This window comes from Sylvia atricapilla, chromosome 7 (assembly GCF_009819655.1).
Source record: "Sylvia atricapilla isolate bSylAtr1 chromosome 7, bSylAtr1.pri, whole genome shotgun sequence".
NCBI lineage: Eukaryota > Metazoa > Chordata > Aves > Passeriformes > Sylviidae > Sylvia > Sylvia atricapilla.
Window position 1 is genome coordinate 27512700 of NC_089146.1, and position 16098 is coordinate 27528797.

General features: G+C 43.9%; 1 protein-coding gene across 1 annotated transcript in view; it reads right to left on the bottom strand.

Annotated features, from left to right (window-relative positions):
* Positions 1 to 3349: 3349 nt before the first annotated feature.
* The window catches only part of SEMA5B (semaphorin 5B), a 130168-nt gene continuing 117419 nt past the window's right edge, over positions 3350 to 16098 (bottom strand). Inside the window, exon 21 of the mRNA XM_066323069.1 lies at positions 3350 to 5143. Coding sequence (XP_066179166.1) covers positions 4988 to 5143 — 156 coding nt within the window. The 3' untranslated portion in view covers positions 3350 to 4987. The remainder of the gene's footprint in view (positions 5144 to 16098) is intronic.

The following is a 16098-nucleotide window of genomic DNA, read 5'->3' on the forward strand; positions in this document are numbered from 1 at the left end:
GGGTATTTCCCTGCCATGCCAGCCCTGAGGGTGCTGTGCCCTGCCGTGTGTGAGGGCTGGCTCCTGGGGGTGGTGGGGGCAGAGCCTTGGTCACTGACATGGAAAGCTCCAGACACACCCATGGCACCAGGTGTCTCCACGGCCTGGTGGGTTTTTTTGGACCCTTCTGAAAAACAAAAGCCATGGGTTCACAGGGCTTCTTTTCCTACATTTCAGATAAAACGTCCTGGTGTGACTGTAAGGCAAGGCTTGTAAAGCTGATCAATAACTCAGAAGGCAGTTACTGACTTCTTCAACACGGAAGATGACATTTTCCCTGTTCTAACAGATGATGTCTTTTGCTCTAATAGTACAAGACTTGTTACTCCTACTTGCTATTTTAATTTTCTTTGCACAATTACTTCCTACTTATAATTAAAAAAACAATTGAGCGATACACATGAGAAATTTAGGAGGCTTATTATGAAAATATAAACAGTATCAAGTATCTCTTTCTTAATAACTCTTAACCAGAATGATTTAGGAGAGAATCAGCATTTCTAACTAGAAAAATCAATTTATTTTTCAATTAAAAAATTATATTTATTTACCTCAAAACTGGGTTTTTAAACCTAATGGAAAAGGTACTAGATTTTTATTGGGTTTTTTTTCTTCAGTTTGTCCCTGTGGAATTTGAATACCAGCACTGCCTTTCTTATTCTAAGTTTGCTCTGCAGGCATTTTGCTAAATATATATATTGCGTGTGTATATATTATAAATATATACTGTATCTATCCACTGATAGATGTATACACTGTTACAAAAAGAAGAGTAAGTTGTTACAGAAACTTTAAATTTACATTTTTATATATATATTTATATATATATATATATGTATATATATAACTCTCCCCCACTACATTTGGTACAAAGAATAAATCAATCTCAATGGACAGCAGTTTTCTCTCCAGGTGGGCTGAACAGCAGATTATCACTGGAGGCATCAAATTGTCTGCGTCAGACACAGGCTCCATTCCTGCTCTCTGTTGGTTTCAAAGCAAACACTTCATTTTCTGGACATAAGGCAGTAGGAACAGTGGTTTTAGGCAATAAATGTTATTCTCCTATGGTATCTGTACAGGTCATACATTTAAGAGCAGCCCTGGCTCATATGCTGAACATTCAAGTGCACCTTTAGAGCAACAGTACCTCTTATGTGAGGGTTTGATCCTCAAGTGGTTTGTCCGTCAGTGAGCTGTGAGTTATGGAAACTGCTCAAAGAAAACCCGACAGCAATGGCACAACATCCCTGGGCAGCAGCACCAGGCACACCCCCTTGGCTGGGAGAAAGGCAGCCGCTTCCATGGAAAAAGAGAGAGTGGCCTAATTACAGATGTTTCCACTACATACTTGGCTGTAAGATTTCCATCATATTTCATGTCCTGTACACCTGAATCCTGTCCAAAGGGCTTGCAGAGACACAGAGTCTCCAGACCTACAGAGGAACCACCCAGGGTTCCTCTTCTCTGTCTTAGAAATAAAGGGAAAAAATTATATATATAGCATAATGAACTTTCTGGAAAGCAATGCTCCCAAAGGAAACACATTTCCACTCCAGTTTAAGATGGTGTTAGGAATAGGAAATTTTATCAAGTTTAACATCCAGCTGCAGGAGCAACTCAGACTTCTTCAGATATTACAGACCTGGTGCTCAAGGTGCCAAATTACCTGGACTGCAAGAATATCCCTGCACATGGTGTTGTTAACCTGCCACACATCAGACAGCTCATAAAAAATGGAACTCTCACACCGCATTAAAATCGTCCTTAAAGAACTGCCCTCTCCTGCAAACATTAATTGAGTAATAGTGTTCTGATTTCTTTTTTTCCCTCTCTACTGGATTCTGCTTTCTGCTCAAATGGAGACTACAGCCCCTTGCTGTGATTGCCAATTATATGAAAAAGGGCCAAATCCATTTGGATGGCTGATAAGAAGGGATGTCTTGATGAAACTATAACCACATGCACCACCCTCAAAGCATCTGCCCTCCAATAGCCTACAAAATATCCACCTCCTGAGCACAATGGCAGTAATCACCCATCTTGGTGACTTGAGCATTTAAATAATTTCATATGGTACTCCGGGAAAAAGAAATCAGTTTACATCATTTTATTCTGTGAACCTAAAAATGGGGGGAAAAAAATTAAAGGGGGAGTGGGGAAAAGAGAAAGGAAAAATAGAAAATTGAGATAATTGCAAGGTTTGATTTGCTTGCATCCCCTCAACCTCCAGCTGCAATCTTGCCACGTGTATGGTAACTGCAGAGTGTGTTACTACAGGGGATCTTCTGATGGGGAAGCTCAGAGACAGCTTTGATTTTCCAGTGGCTGGAATGATCTTGGGAGCCAGTGTTTTCTCCCGAATCACATAAATTAACGCTGGGAAATCCCATCCTGATAGTCTAATGTAATAATTTCCAACCCTTGGGCTACATACTTGTTAGAACTACTTTAAGTCAGGATTTTAAATATTGCTGAGGGGCATGTGGAAATTCAGTGAGACAGGGTGAACTCGTCATGGCACGAGGCACGAAGTCATCACTCCTCAAATGGGATTTAGCAGCCTGGGAAGAGCCTTCCTGAAGGCGACCTGCCACCAGTGCTGTCCTGCTTCCCTGGTGATCCTGCTCTGCTCCAGCTGCTCCTGCCTGGCTGTGCTGAACCACTCCACCAACTTGGAGAGTTGGAGAAGGTGTTTCTAGGTCTGCATCAGCTCCTGACTCTGCTGCTTAAAATCTATTTAAGGGCATCCCTCTCTCTCCCTCTGCCCCATCTATTTCACCTGGTGAGACCAGAGCAGAAACAGGATGAGCTGCTAAATAAGAAAAGCAGCTGCTGAAAATGATGGGCACTGCTGAGCCTGAGGTGTCCTCGTGGCAGTGCTAATAACCCCACCTTATTGCAAATATCCCTACAGCTTTCAATCACTGCAAACTGAAGTCAAACGAAGTAATTTAAAAATGGGAGGCTGTTTTATACTTGCCCTCTGGTCAAACCGCCGTAACACACAGGCTTGCAGAGTCACGTTGGCTCTTCCTCACAGGAAAAGCAATATGCTTGTCACAAGCAACACAGGCTTTCTTCATTCCCTACCAGCTGCCTACGTGAAAGAGCTGAGTACACGGCCCAAGCCGGGCTTCCAAACAAGCAACTGCAAAGGAACAGCACCGAGAAACAACCGATGTGGGCTCACAGCGAAATCCGAAACCAAGCGGGGACAGACAGGACAGCTGGGAACAGACCGAGCCCGGGGCCCGGCACTGCTGGGCAAGGGGCAGACAACAAAGCCAAGCTCAGGACCACGTGGAGCTCATGCGTATTTCAGGGTGTACTTTTATCTCATGCTCAGTACTGCGACATTCTAAAATACTTAGCATCAGGAGTTCATCATAAATATTTAGAAACACTGAATGATAACAGCGGTGAACTTGTTCACGTTGCTAACACACTGGATGTAGTTGTACATTAAGCACCAGCAATAAGTTTCCTTTTTGCCAAACAATTATGTCAGACAAACATCTGGCTGTAGACAACATGGCTTCTGCATCAGACTAATACAGTTCTTATAGACACAGTCACACACATACACAAAATTACATTTCAAGGCTGGATATACTGTTTAATAATGCTACCGCTCCAATTTACTTCAATAGCTGCAGCAGCATTTGGTTGTTGGGCTGTTTTTCCTCAGAAGAATTAAAGAAATATTGGCAAACAATGCACATTACTCAGCTGTGTTACTATTTTATAGAGTACTGACTGGAAGATGCTATAAGAACGTGCAGCAGACTTTCTGGGTCATGTCAGACTATGGAAACATTCCTTAAAAAAATACCTTCCCCCTGCAAAGTCAGAATCACTCATTTTTTGAAAGTATATGAACTAAACCCCAATAATAAAACAAGAGGAAATATTAGCTGAAAGCATGGTGATTTCCCACAAGAAGAGCATGGCCTCTAAAGTTGCCTCTCCTGGCAGACACAATCAGGATCAAAGCTAGAACAAAAGGAGTTAACACTGTCTCAGAAAAAAAGAAAAAGGAAGAAAGAAAAAAAGCCCATGGCTCTTGTGCGGCAATCATCACATCTCTTTTTCCAGTGATATAAACATCTTTGTTTGTTAGGCACTCCAAGTTCATGTCTCCAATGTTATTCCAACATTTACTTTTCTCAGTGTCTCACTGCCTGTATAATTTTCTTTTAATTAAGACTGGAAACATTCTGGAAAGCTTCTTTGGATAATGCACTTCGTTTGTGTGTTGTTTCTCATCAGCTGAACTGCATTTTACCAAAGAAGGCTGCAGAGAGTATTTCCTGTAATATGAAAAGATTCAGTTGAAGATACAGGGAACACTGCCCTAGAAAATTACTACTTTTTTCTTTTCTCAGAAACATAAAAAATCAAAAATAAAACCAAGAATTAAAAAAAAAAAAGGAAAAAGAAAATGTTCTTCAAGTTGTTGGCGTGATGGAGTCCTGTTTGGTCTGTCCCATGAGCTGTGTGTCATCCAGCACACCATTGTTGTCCTGGCTCAGGAAGGATGCATCCAACCCTGCTCCAGGAGGCCACCTCTTGCCGTGCTTGGAGTGCTCCCATGTGTTGTGTGTGGCTGCTCAATGGCCACCAAGCCCAGCACACAGCCCCTTCCTCGAAAACCTCAGCCTTGGACAGCACGCTGACCTTCCAGCCAGAAACAGTTGCAGTAGAAGAGCCATCTCCAGACAAATATCCACAAAAGCTCTGCAGAATGGTCCCTTTGAATTTTTGTCCTTATAAGGAGATGTGCTGTTTACAAGAAACACAATTAACCAAAGGGAAAAAAAAAAAAAAAAAAAAGACCCTACTGTACAATATTTACATCTAGAAGCTGGGCCGGTATTTGGTCCATAAAATCAATAAAAAAAAAATCATATAGGAAGTTATCCAGTCCCATAGGATCTGTCCATCATCAGCTGTTGGTAAAGGTCCTTCCAGGGGAGGTCTCGGGCCTGTAATCATATTTATTCAGTGTACTGGGATAATAGGTTGTTGTGTACACATTGGTTTGCTGCAGCGGGTAGAAGTTGGTCCTGTCGTCTGGTATCAAGTTGTTCTTGTTAAGTGTCTGTAAAAGAGAAGAGGAGATGACAGGCATGGCCACAGTGCCCCACAGTTACTCTCTTCTATCTGCAGGCACCTCCCTCTCACCTGCACGGACTCTGCTGTGGCCACCACCACCTTCCCTCCTGCTGGGAGAGCAAGCTGGCACCTCGCGCTCGCTACGGGCTGGGCTTGGGGACCACAGCTCCTGCCAGGTCTGCCTCAGCATCCCTGAGCTCAGCTACTGCTGGGGATGGACCCAGAGCCTTCTCCAGGGACACGGAGTCTCCTGTGGATGGCGCGGTCTGAACACCATTGTCACACAAAGCCATGCTGGGCCTACACCAAGGCTGGCGATTAATGGCAGCGCTCAGCTCTAGCCTGGTCCAAAATGCTCATGGTACAGCCTGTGACTCCCTCTCCAACTGGTGCCCAAGTGGCAACTTTTCCTCTTTGGAAGAGCAGGTGTGCATTTACCTGATCTCCATCTCCATTGGTAGATATCCAGGTTTGGACCCCCCGATATTAAGTGTGTCACTTCTGTAAGCTACAGTATAAGTAACAAATCATGGTCACTTTTGGAAAATCTAAAATGACTTAAAAAATTTAACAACCACGTAACAATTGTCGGAAACAAAAACATAAAAAATGAGAATGACAAATGCCCGTTTTACCAGAAAAAAATAGAAATTATTTTTTTCTCCCTCCCCTCTTCCCAACCAACAAGCAGATGTCCCCCTCTCCCCAGATTAAAGCCCATTGCTATGCCAGCTGTTACCTATGTACAAGGATAAAAACCACACTTTGTGTGTATGTGTCCAGTTATTCTATGGGACTTTCTTCTACCTCAGAGTCATCTGATTTCTGTGAATTTGTCTGAGATACTTTTATCAGGTTTTTCACCTAACCCCTGGCTTAAATTTCTTATGCCTGTCTCTGGTTTATGTCAGTCCAAAGTGCACCTTTAATGGCTGTTGTGCAGGGAACTCACTCCTTTGATCTGGGAGTCAACACTAGGCGTGCTGCTACAGCATCCTTATCTTCAGGGAACATTTAATTAACAGCACATTTAAAGAGAGTATGAGCATCTCTCCTGTCAGGAGCAGAGATGGAGAGGTCTAATGAGCCAGCTAGTCCTGGGCCCTAATGGTTGCTCTGGGCCCTAATGGTTGTTCTGGCATGATCCAATGCTTCTTTAGTGATGAACCACTTCACCTCAGTTCCCCCTTGAGACAAACACCTCATATCTGACCCAGCTCAGGGCAAGGTGAGAACTAATTAACTAATTCTCAAGCCCAGGAACTACCCAGCCCCTTCAGCTTTACTCGACCCACTGAACTTCAGGCAGAGTGGCTCTGTCAGCAAGGTGAGAAATCTCTGTTCTGCCTGAGGACAGTGCAGATGGAAGTTTCTGGGGAAGGCTCTGTTCCTCCCCACCCAGCTGCAGCGGGGTGACCTGACAGCAGTGGGTTCCCTACAGACAGGGAGCAGGGTCTCCCCTTGTGCATGTGCCCACTGCACAGTCAGGGTTTATCCACATCCCAGCTGTGAGCACTGAAAGGATCAGCTACCCTGGGCTCAGAGGCCACAGCCAGTACACTTATCTCCCTATTTCTTTGTAATCAAATCATTTTACTGCATGGGGAAGGGGAGAGGAGGAGGAAGAAAGAAAATGTTTTCTTCTAATCAGCAGACTGACAGCTACAACTGGGAGCTTGCAACTCCCAATTTCATACAAGACATTAGGAGGAAAAGCTTTCCTGTGACAAAGCTACCCTGGCAAAGAAATCTCCCAATTGCTGAACTACTGAGTAAGTTTTTCAGAAGTGAGCACTGCCTGAAACATCTCATACATGAAAACTGGAGGAGACCCAGCCCTCTCCTGGTCTGACTGCGATCTCCCCCTGCCTGGAGTCCCTAAATCGATCCCACAGCACACCACTTGTAGGAACCAAGAAGAGAATTTGTATAGGCATGCTATAAGTGACAAATATTTTCAAGAAATGAGAATTTGTGCCCTTCAGTATGGAAGTAAAAAAGGGAATGTCATGCTTTGCTCCCAGTCACCCAAAGAAATATTGAAGTACTGTGGCCAACAGTTTGCTGCTTTGTGCTGGAGGCTGGGAAACAAGGAAGCCAGCCTCAGTCCTCTGGTGCTTGCTATTTTTTTCCATGGGAAATCCAATTAACTGCTCTGCACTTCCATGTCTTCTGACCCAGCTTGAGAAAAACAAAGTTTGAGAACCCCTGTAAAAAGGCACTTTACTAAGCACTACCACTGAGTATTTGGGGGAGTTGCTCTCTGCTGTTCACGCTGGCTGTACATGATGGCTCTGTTTCCTAATGATGTTCCTATTCCAGGAACCCACTGCCAGCACTGTAACTCCATGGCCACAGCAGGGAGGAAGATGAAGAGGCTGAGTCCCACTGCCACAGTTTCTCTGGACTCTCTTGAAGCTGGTCCAGCACCCAAGCCTTGTCTGGGTTGGTTAAGATTCATGACAGGACTGCCACCTCTGAAACTCAGTTAGATGAAAATCCTGACCTGTACTTGCTCAGGGCCATCTTGCTCTGAGGACAAAGACCTCAGGACTCAACTTCTTTGGCTTCGAGATGGAAAATCTGTATGAGTTTCAACATGTTCCACACTATTTAAAACTAGCCCATTATAACAGATTTAGCAATTAATTAACATGATTTTCATTTTTCCTTCTCTCTTCTTACATTCATATAATACTTACTTAGGAAAAACCCCGCAACTGGTTATTTGCTCCTTTTGGTTTTATTTTTGATGAAGGGCTCGTATCTTAGGGAAATACCTCATAAAATGGTTTAGTGGAATTTATAATGCAATTAGCTGCAAAGAATTTGTCTCTGGAAATGCTGCGATGGCAGTACTGTCCTAAATCAGGATGATCAATGTGCACTGCCTTAACATTTCCCCCCACAAACTTATTGTCTGTCTCATTTTAATAAACAGATGATTAGGTTCCTTGGCACTAGAAATTGGTTGATATGCTGTAGAAGGGAAATTAGGCGGCAGTGAAATTTAGAGATGTACACAGACACACTCATGCATTCACTGCAGGAGAAGAAGATGCAGTTAAATCTCTCTGGGTCGGTTCCTGTGCTGCTTTGCTCAGAGTTTTAACCCCTGCTCTCATCCCACAGCTCTTCACAGTGACAGTACAGAGATGGCCAACAACTTTCCTTTTGGAAAGCATTTCCCCACTGCTGTGTGGGTTATGCCATCATGGTCAGAGCTCCTGACAGCCTGAACTGCCTGGAGCTCCTGTGTGATGGGAACAGCCTGCTGCTCCTATGGATGCCCCCAGCAATATGGATCAGCTCCAACAGGAAAGGCAAGAGTTGTCACCAAAGCACAAGTACAGCCTGTCACAAAACCCAACACAGACCAACCAGACCCTGGCTCTCAGCCCAGCTCCTGCCAGTGTTTCATCCCCTCAGCCCCTGAGCCAGGTTCCCAGTATTCCCAGGGCCAAGAAGTGCTTCCTGAAGACAACACCCAACAAGTTCTCCTAGAAGGGACAGTCCTTTGGTGCTTTTGCAGGGACGTGTCAGTGGCTGCAGCAGCTGAGCTGACTGAAGCAGCCCAGCCAGCACTAGAGCTCAGGCTGCCCTCACCAGAGGTTTCAGGGAAGGAAAAGAGACCTGCCTTTGCAACATGAGCCCTCCTGCACCACTGTCCTGCACCCTCCAGAGCGAAAGATGTGTCTGAGGGGTGGCTCATCTCAGCACCTCCACACCCGACTAATGACATTTTTCCTGACACTCAGCCTGTATCTTTTCTTGTCTGCTTCCTCCCGTATCAAACACTACTGATTGCCCTTGCCAGCAACTACAGTCTTTTACCACTGTCTGCTCAGTAAGCAGAAAGAACCAAAAGACCAAAAGCCTATCAATGCTTACTGCTGCAAATTACTTGTGGCCCAATCTCTGTGCCATTTACATGACGTATTCCAAACACCAAGGAAAATGCACTTCAGGCCCTCATTTTGATCCTATCCTGCCTTGAGAAGAAAGAAGCTCCTGGTATTTATGCAAGCATAATGTTACACATAAAAAGTTAGTCCAGACTGAGCTAATATGAAAACCTGTGGAATGTGCTTAGGAAAAATACTCCATTCAACTAACAATTGGTTCTTTTGCCTGCTTCCTCCCTCACAGTATGAGCCATGCCATCCTGGCATAACTGATATAATTTGTTTCTTTTGGTCTGCTCACCACTAACCTCAATTCAAGGCCTGTTAGCAGAAGGAATGCCACCAGCATGCTCTACCCCAGCCAAGTGGATCTCTCAAAAGCAGGCCCAACTTCCACTGCTTTCTTTAAATGATACTTTACTAGGCTGCATTGGCATATGACTAATATAATTTAAAAAATCTCTGACCCAGGAACTCTGCTTTGTCAAACAGGGATGTTTTCAGAGGGACTAAGATGGTTATGGCTTTCACAGAATGTAAAAGAATGGCAGCTTGCTACGTTATATGTGATTTGTCCACTAACCAAGAGGTCCAATCTTGTTGTCAGTGAATTGCATGTCCATGCCAAGCACAACAGAATCCCGGGTATTTCAATATTTATGGAATTATATGAACAATTTGATCGCTCATGCTAGTGTGTTTGCAGTTGGAGGTGGAGCAGCCTGAGGGGAAGGGTCACAGATCCTCCCCTCGTGTGGGGCTCTGTCCCCGGGCTCACACCAGAGGCAGAGCACTCACAGGCTGCTCCTCCCAGTCACAGCCGAGCGCTGGGCGTGTTAAACATGACTCTACCGTACCATATGCACACATTTAACTTTGTTCAGTTTTCTCCATGGATATTTTTAGCCCAAGCCATCATTCAGATTTTCCGTTTGCTCCTTTTTCTCCAGCAAGGCCTTGTCACTACTTCCCCAAATTCTGCCTCTGCTCCAGATCATTAAGTCATTATCCACTGACCTACTTGCTTATATTCTCCCACATGTATCAAAACATCTTTACACGTAACGCTATGGGACTTCCAGTACTACTCCCAACTCCCATCCTACAGCTGCAAATATAAGCTGTGTAAACACTTCTTAACACACATAAACAGATCAAATGCTTCAATTTTCAATATACAGTCATGAAAATTTCAAAACTTGATTTAAAAAGTAGATGGGCATCTCTCCACTCCCAATTAAAAGGTATTCAATATATTTTTGAGAAGCTAAAATGAAAATAATACTTATAAAAGCATCTGCTACTCGTACAACTAATACCAAAATTAGGGCCATAATGTAGTTCCTACAGGGTAACATATGATGGCAAGATTTCCTTAATCTGCTCATGTAGAAAGCTCTCAGCTTTTCAGAGCTCAGCATTCTCTCTGAGCTCCAGATCTTCCTTTCTATTTTGAGGGTTGTGGAGGAAGAGTCAGCAAGTTTCCCGGGAGTTTTGTAGGTTAATCTTCACCAGCTATGCAGCACCACAATCCCAGTGAAGTCAGTGAGCAAGGACAGTTTCCCCCAGCCTCACAGTTTCTCCACTATTTCTCTGTGAACAGGTACAATTTCACTTCTTCTACCACCTGCCCATGATACTTTCCTCTTAAAAAAGTTAAAAAAGAAGAAATTGGGTGGCCTTCCCTGGGCAGCTTCAAACCATTTCTTTCAGTGTTTATGGTTACCACCACCTCAACCTGTGAAGAGGCAGTGCACACCTTCCCATGGCTCATCAGAGCTGTGCTGCTTGTCCCAGGGCTGCACGGGTTTAAGTTTCCACCTGGGAAGTTTGTTTGTAATGTTGAATGTCCCAGTGTACTACAGAGAAAAGCTTCTCCTTTCCTTCACCACGGAGTGAGTGCAGGCATGAAGGAACCAGAGGTAACAGCTCCAACCACTGTTAACCCTGGTCATCCACTGTGAACACAGGAGAAGGTCTAAAATCAGGGCCCAGGGAGCAGACAGCAACTTTGTAGCCAACCCATTCCTCTCAGTAAATCCAAATGAAGCCCACGTGCCTTCCTCATCCTCCTGCTGCAGAAATCAAGGACAACGCTCCTGCTGACCTCAGTCACACAATTATCCCTAGAAGAATTGAGGCAGCCTTTCCAACTTTCCTTGTAACAGCATCCAACAGACCTCCTGTAACAGTGGGATGGCCATTACGCCCCCTCATTCCCCGGGAAAACGGAGGGATAAGGGAATTGTGCAATGATGTAATGAAACCAAGTTCCAACATTTAGTTTCTTTTGCACTCCTTTTAAGCTGTTTGCTTCTTGCAGCGAAATCGGATTGAGAAAAATGCCTTTTTGATGCAGATCAGCTGTTCCATGGAGCTAGCCATGCCTTCTTGCTAAAGGATGTTACTTTTTGCATTATAGGAACATTAGCCAAATGACTCAGGGTTGTGGAAATATATTAATACTATGAAACATTTCCCAAAGCTTGTACATCTCTGGAAGTACCAGGGCAGAGATCTTGGAATAATAATTAACCACTAAATTTGGGAATAATTAGCATAATAATTACATCTCAACAAAACAAACCATACAACTAAAATAACCTCTTTTGGCAATAACTGACATCAAGAAAATACATGACGTCTGGCCCACCCACATGCTCCCTTTCTTCTGATCAACTGGATGCCACAACACTGCTGTGCCTCTCGAGCTAAGAATTACAAATAACCCTGGAAAGATGGAAAGTTGCCAGAAAGACCTTATGAGACCCGTGTATTTACTCCAAGCTAGGAGTGATTTTTAAGACTTGAATGGTTCCTCTTTCTGATTTTTCTTTAAAATTTGCTTAGTGTCTTATGCCAAGCAAACTATCTCACCTGATGCTTTTATAAAACCTCTCAAGCTCTGCCTACAGGAAGTCAAAGAAAGCAGCGGCCAGGGTTTATGTATTGAGGTTTTTCCTGATGAATTCAATAAGGCTGTTTGCAGGATTTACAGTGAAGTGTAGATGTACAGATGAGGAACCTATTTTCTATATAAGAAGGTTATTCATCTCAAAAAGAGATACAAAAAAAAATCCCACTGGGACTACTAAACTTATGATTGCGTGTTCTTTTTGGATGGAAGCTTACCATATTTTTAGACTGGAGATTCTTTGTTCACTGTTATTGGTAAATAAATTAAACAACCCCCAAATGATGGCAGCATCTGTAGCTGTGCTCAGGTTGACAATAGACCTAACATCCAATTATCAGAAAATGAATAGCCTAAGTTATCTATAGCTGTTTGAAAATAGCTATTTTATCCTTGCACTTAGGAGGGAGTGAAGTTATATTACTGCCATTGTAAACTTATAAAACCCTTCAGAGCTGGCAACATAAAGGACCATTGTCAGAAGGATGCTTTGGCACATCTCTGACTCCAAGCACATGAGTAAGATGGCAAAACAAACTGCATGTAATAGTAAGGCAAACCGAAGTATTTTTCTGAACTGGAAACTGAAGTCTGAGGAGGTCATGGAAATCTTCCCACTGGCAAGTGCAGGTGTCTAGCCCAAAGCTTGCAATTTAGCCCCAGCTTGCCTATGATTTGCTGGTGGCAACACCCATGACGTGGTGTCCAGACACAAAAGAGGAATTCAAGGCTGCCCCAACTGCTTCCCAATATAGCTGGTGCACAGGATACAGCAGACATGATCTCAGCTGTGTGGGAAGGTGTAAACTGTCTCCTCACTGCACTCCTGTGTCTTGGTGAATGCCCTTCCTGGGTGCCCCCCCCCCACAAGAGTGTTACTAGAGAGGCTCAGCAGCTCAGCTACAGCACCTGAGCCTGCACATGCTCCAGTACTCAGACAAACTCACCAGAGGCATAACCATGGCCCTTTAAAACTGACATTAATGGTCACTCTGGATGGTTTGGAGCACTGGCCTCTACTGGGCTTCAGCTGATGGTGACTAGTCTGGGGCTATCTGAGGGGCAGCTCCCACTGCCTCACTGCACTCTTACTGTAGCAAGCAGCCTTGAGGTTTTGGATGGCCTCAGAGCTGCTTGTTCTGGTGAATTACCAGCACAAATTGTGCAGCCTGGTGCCAGCCCACAGTGCTGCATTTAGACTGAGAATTGCAAAGGTGCAACTGCAGTGGTGAAAAAAGAAGTAGTAAAAATAAAAATAAAAGTAAAAACTGGGTCCAATTTGCCATCTGTTAGCTTCATTCAGTCTCTTATAGTCTTACTGCTTTCCAAATTCTCCCACCCTCTAAATAGCTGCTTTTTGATTATTTTCCTCAGGATTGCTTTGTTTTCTCCCCATGTTGCCTCTCACCTTGTTATTTCCTCTCTACATTTGTAACCTCCTCAGGTCATTTTCCATTATTTCTATACCAGTGGCTGTTTTTCTGACACACCTCCCAGTTTAATATCTTCTGCTCATTTAATTAACACACTGACTGCACTCTCTCCAAGCTCATTAATGAAGATATTAAATAAAGCCAAACCTTGCATTACTGCTTGCAGTGCCCCAAACAACTCCTCCCCATAGCCCTGTTTGTTCCCATCAACAATTGCCTGATGTTCACAGTCCATTAGCCAGGTTTCAATCTCTACAGCAGCCTTCCTGTCCAAGCCAATTTCTATTTACACATCACAAGATTATTTAAGACACCAATACCACCCTCTTTTCTTCAGATGTATGGACAAGTGAAGCTACATTTTTAACCAGCTGAGAATCTGCAGCTCAAACTCTGTGCAAAAAGCGATTATGTTTGATTTCTCCCTGCTCAGCATTAGGTCTTGGCTCAGCTGTCAGCTCAGCTGAACCACCTTTCATTTCATCAGAGTATGTGATATGTTGCCTCTCAAATATTAATTCAGATCTTCCTGCATATTAATACTGACACAGATTTGTTTCAATGAGTTTCCATTGCTGTAACTGAGAGCACAGTCGAGTCAATCCCATTTGTTTCTCCTGGTTTCACTCTCTATGGCCCTGACTGCCAGATTTTACAGACAGAGTGGGATTTAACACCCCATTGATGTGCTTGGTTGAATGGGGAAGGTCCAGGCGTTCTCTAGTGGTTCATGCTCACAGATGTTTTGTCTTATGCCCAAAAGCAACTGACGTTTCCCACACAGACTTACTGGAGCTACTTGTGTGACTTTAGTGTATTGGACTTCTGTAGCTTAACAGTGCCTCAATTAGCAGGGCAGAAATTGGCCTGCTTTCTCACTAACACTTGTGTATTACCTTTGCAATTCATGGCACTGGGGGTTTGCCTAAGGTCCATGATATTTATAAAGGTAATTGGAGTTGTTCATTAGCTGGTTCTCAGAGACTCTGGGATACAGTCCATGTGGATTCCTTCATCCACAGATTTTCAGTCCTTCCCCTTATTCACATGCCTTGTGCCAAATCTCAGGATGATATTAGAGCTGACTTAATAAGGATTCCCCCAGCTGTATGGGAGTGCAGGCAGAGTTATTCCTGCTTCCCCTATGCCAAACCTCTCCTGTTTATATAAATCATGCAGCAGGGAAAGTGTCTGTGGGTGTAGTGTTGCCCCAGCCTGTGCAGCCCATGCTGTGGCAGCAGCCAGCTCATCTGAGCAGCCCAGAGCTCACGACGACTCTTCAGGACTGGGTGGTCATGGTCCACAGAAAAAAAAAAAAACTCAGGTATTTCATCTGTCCTCACTCAGAGCTGCCAAACACTTTAGAAACTGAGCTCTAGTCCTGACTTCTGACACAGCTATCTTTATTTTGTAGGCACATAGCTCAATTTCTTTATAACTCTACTTAAGAACCCATTATTTGCAAGTGGAACTGTTCAAGAAGAATAGCAAGGCAGCTCATCTCCAAGTGCAGCACAAAAGTTAGATGTTTTCTGGTATTTATTGTTTTGTCTAGTATTATCCTCTCCCTTTACTTCAGCTCCCTGCCTCTTCCATGGCTCCCTTTAAAGTCCTCTGCAAACACATAACTAATTCCTCATGCACATCTTGCATCTTGGTGGTGCTGAGGATTTCCTGGTTCAGCTCATACACATAACACTTCTAGCCAGGGCTTCGAGATGACAAAGGAGAGAGAATCACCCCAAGCACCTGGACCAAGGGAGAACCATTAACTTCTTTCTAGCAAATGAGGAAAGGTTATATTTGAAATATTCCTCTGCTGACCAGTAGAGGGAAGTCATGTAAGCAAGCAGCAGCAAGTCCAGTGCAATTTTGTCATGCCGATTCCTGTAGTTCTTCAATTAATTATTCTTCCAGCACAGTTGGGTGGGTGCAGGCATGTACATGTCAACCCCAGAGAAATTAGGAAAAGGGGAAAATTGCAAGAAAAAGGTAATATCAGTCATTAGATCAATGAGTGTAGCTGGAAAATCAGATAAGCTTTAGAATACATCTGTCTGTCTTCAGTTCTCAAAGAGCAGCTCACATGTTGAAAAACCTGCCAGATTTTCCAGAAACACTCATTGATCTAATTAAAAACAAACCAAAACTTGTCTCCCTACAAACAGATTGTCACAGCTGCACTAATACAACTCCAAAGAAAGGCTCATGTGAGCATCCATGATGATTTAGCCTGTGAGAAGGCAGAGCATGGACCATATCCCCAACCTGGCTGTAGAGAAGGTATGCCTGGTTGTAAAGAGGGAGCAGAGAGGGCTGAGTCAATTAAGAGAAAAACGTGACAGGATTACTGTGAAGCATCTACCCACAGTGTTAAAATTTCTTAACATGGCTTAAAAACAAGAAGTCATCCCAAAAGCCAGACTCCCTTAAAAATGGTGAGGAAAATGGAACAGTGAGGATTCCCATCCCACAGGGAGCAGCAACAGCCCTGTGGAGGTGCAAGGGTTTGCATGAAAAGCAGATGGAGCAGAGACTCAATTCCCACTGGGGGACTGCTGTGAGCAGCTGCTTAGTATCCCAGAGGGAGCAGAAGCAAGGTAACACTCAGATCCGAATTGGCAGTCTCCCCTACTCTTAAATACTTTATCTATGCGAGTGTGTATCTGTGACACACACCGCAACCTGC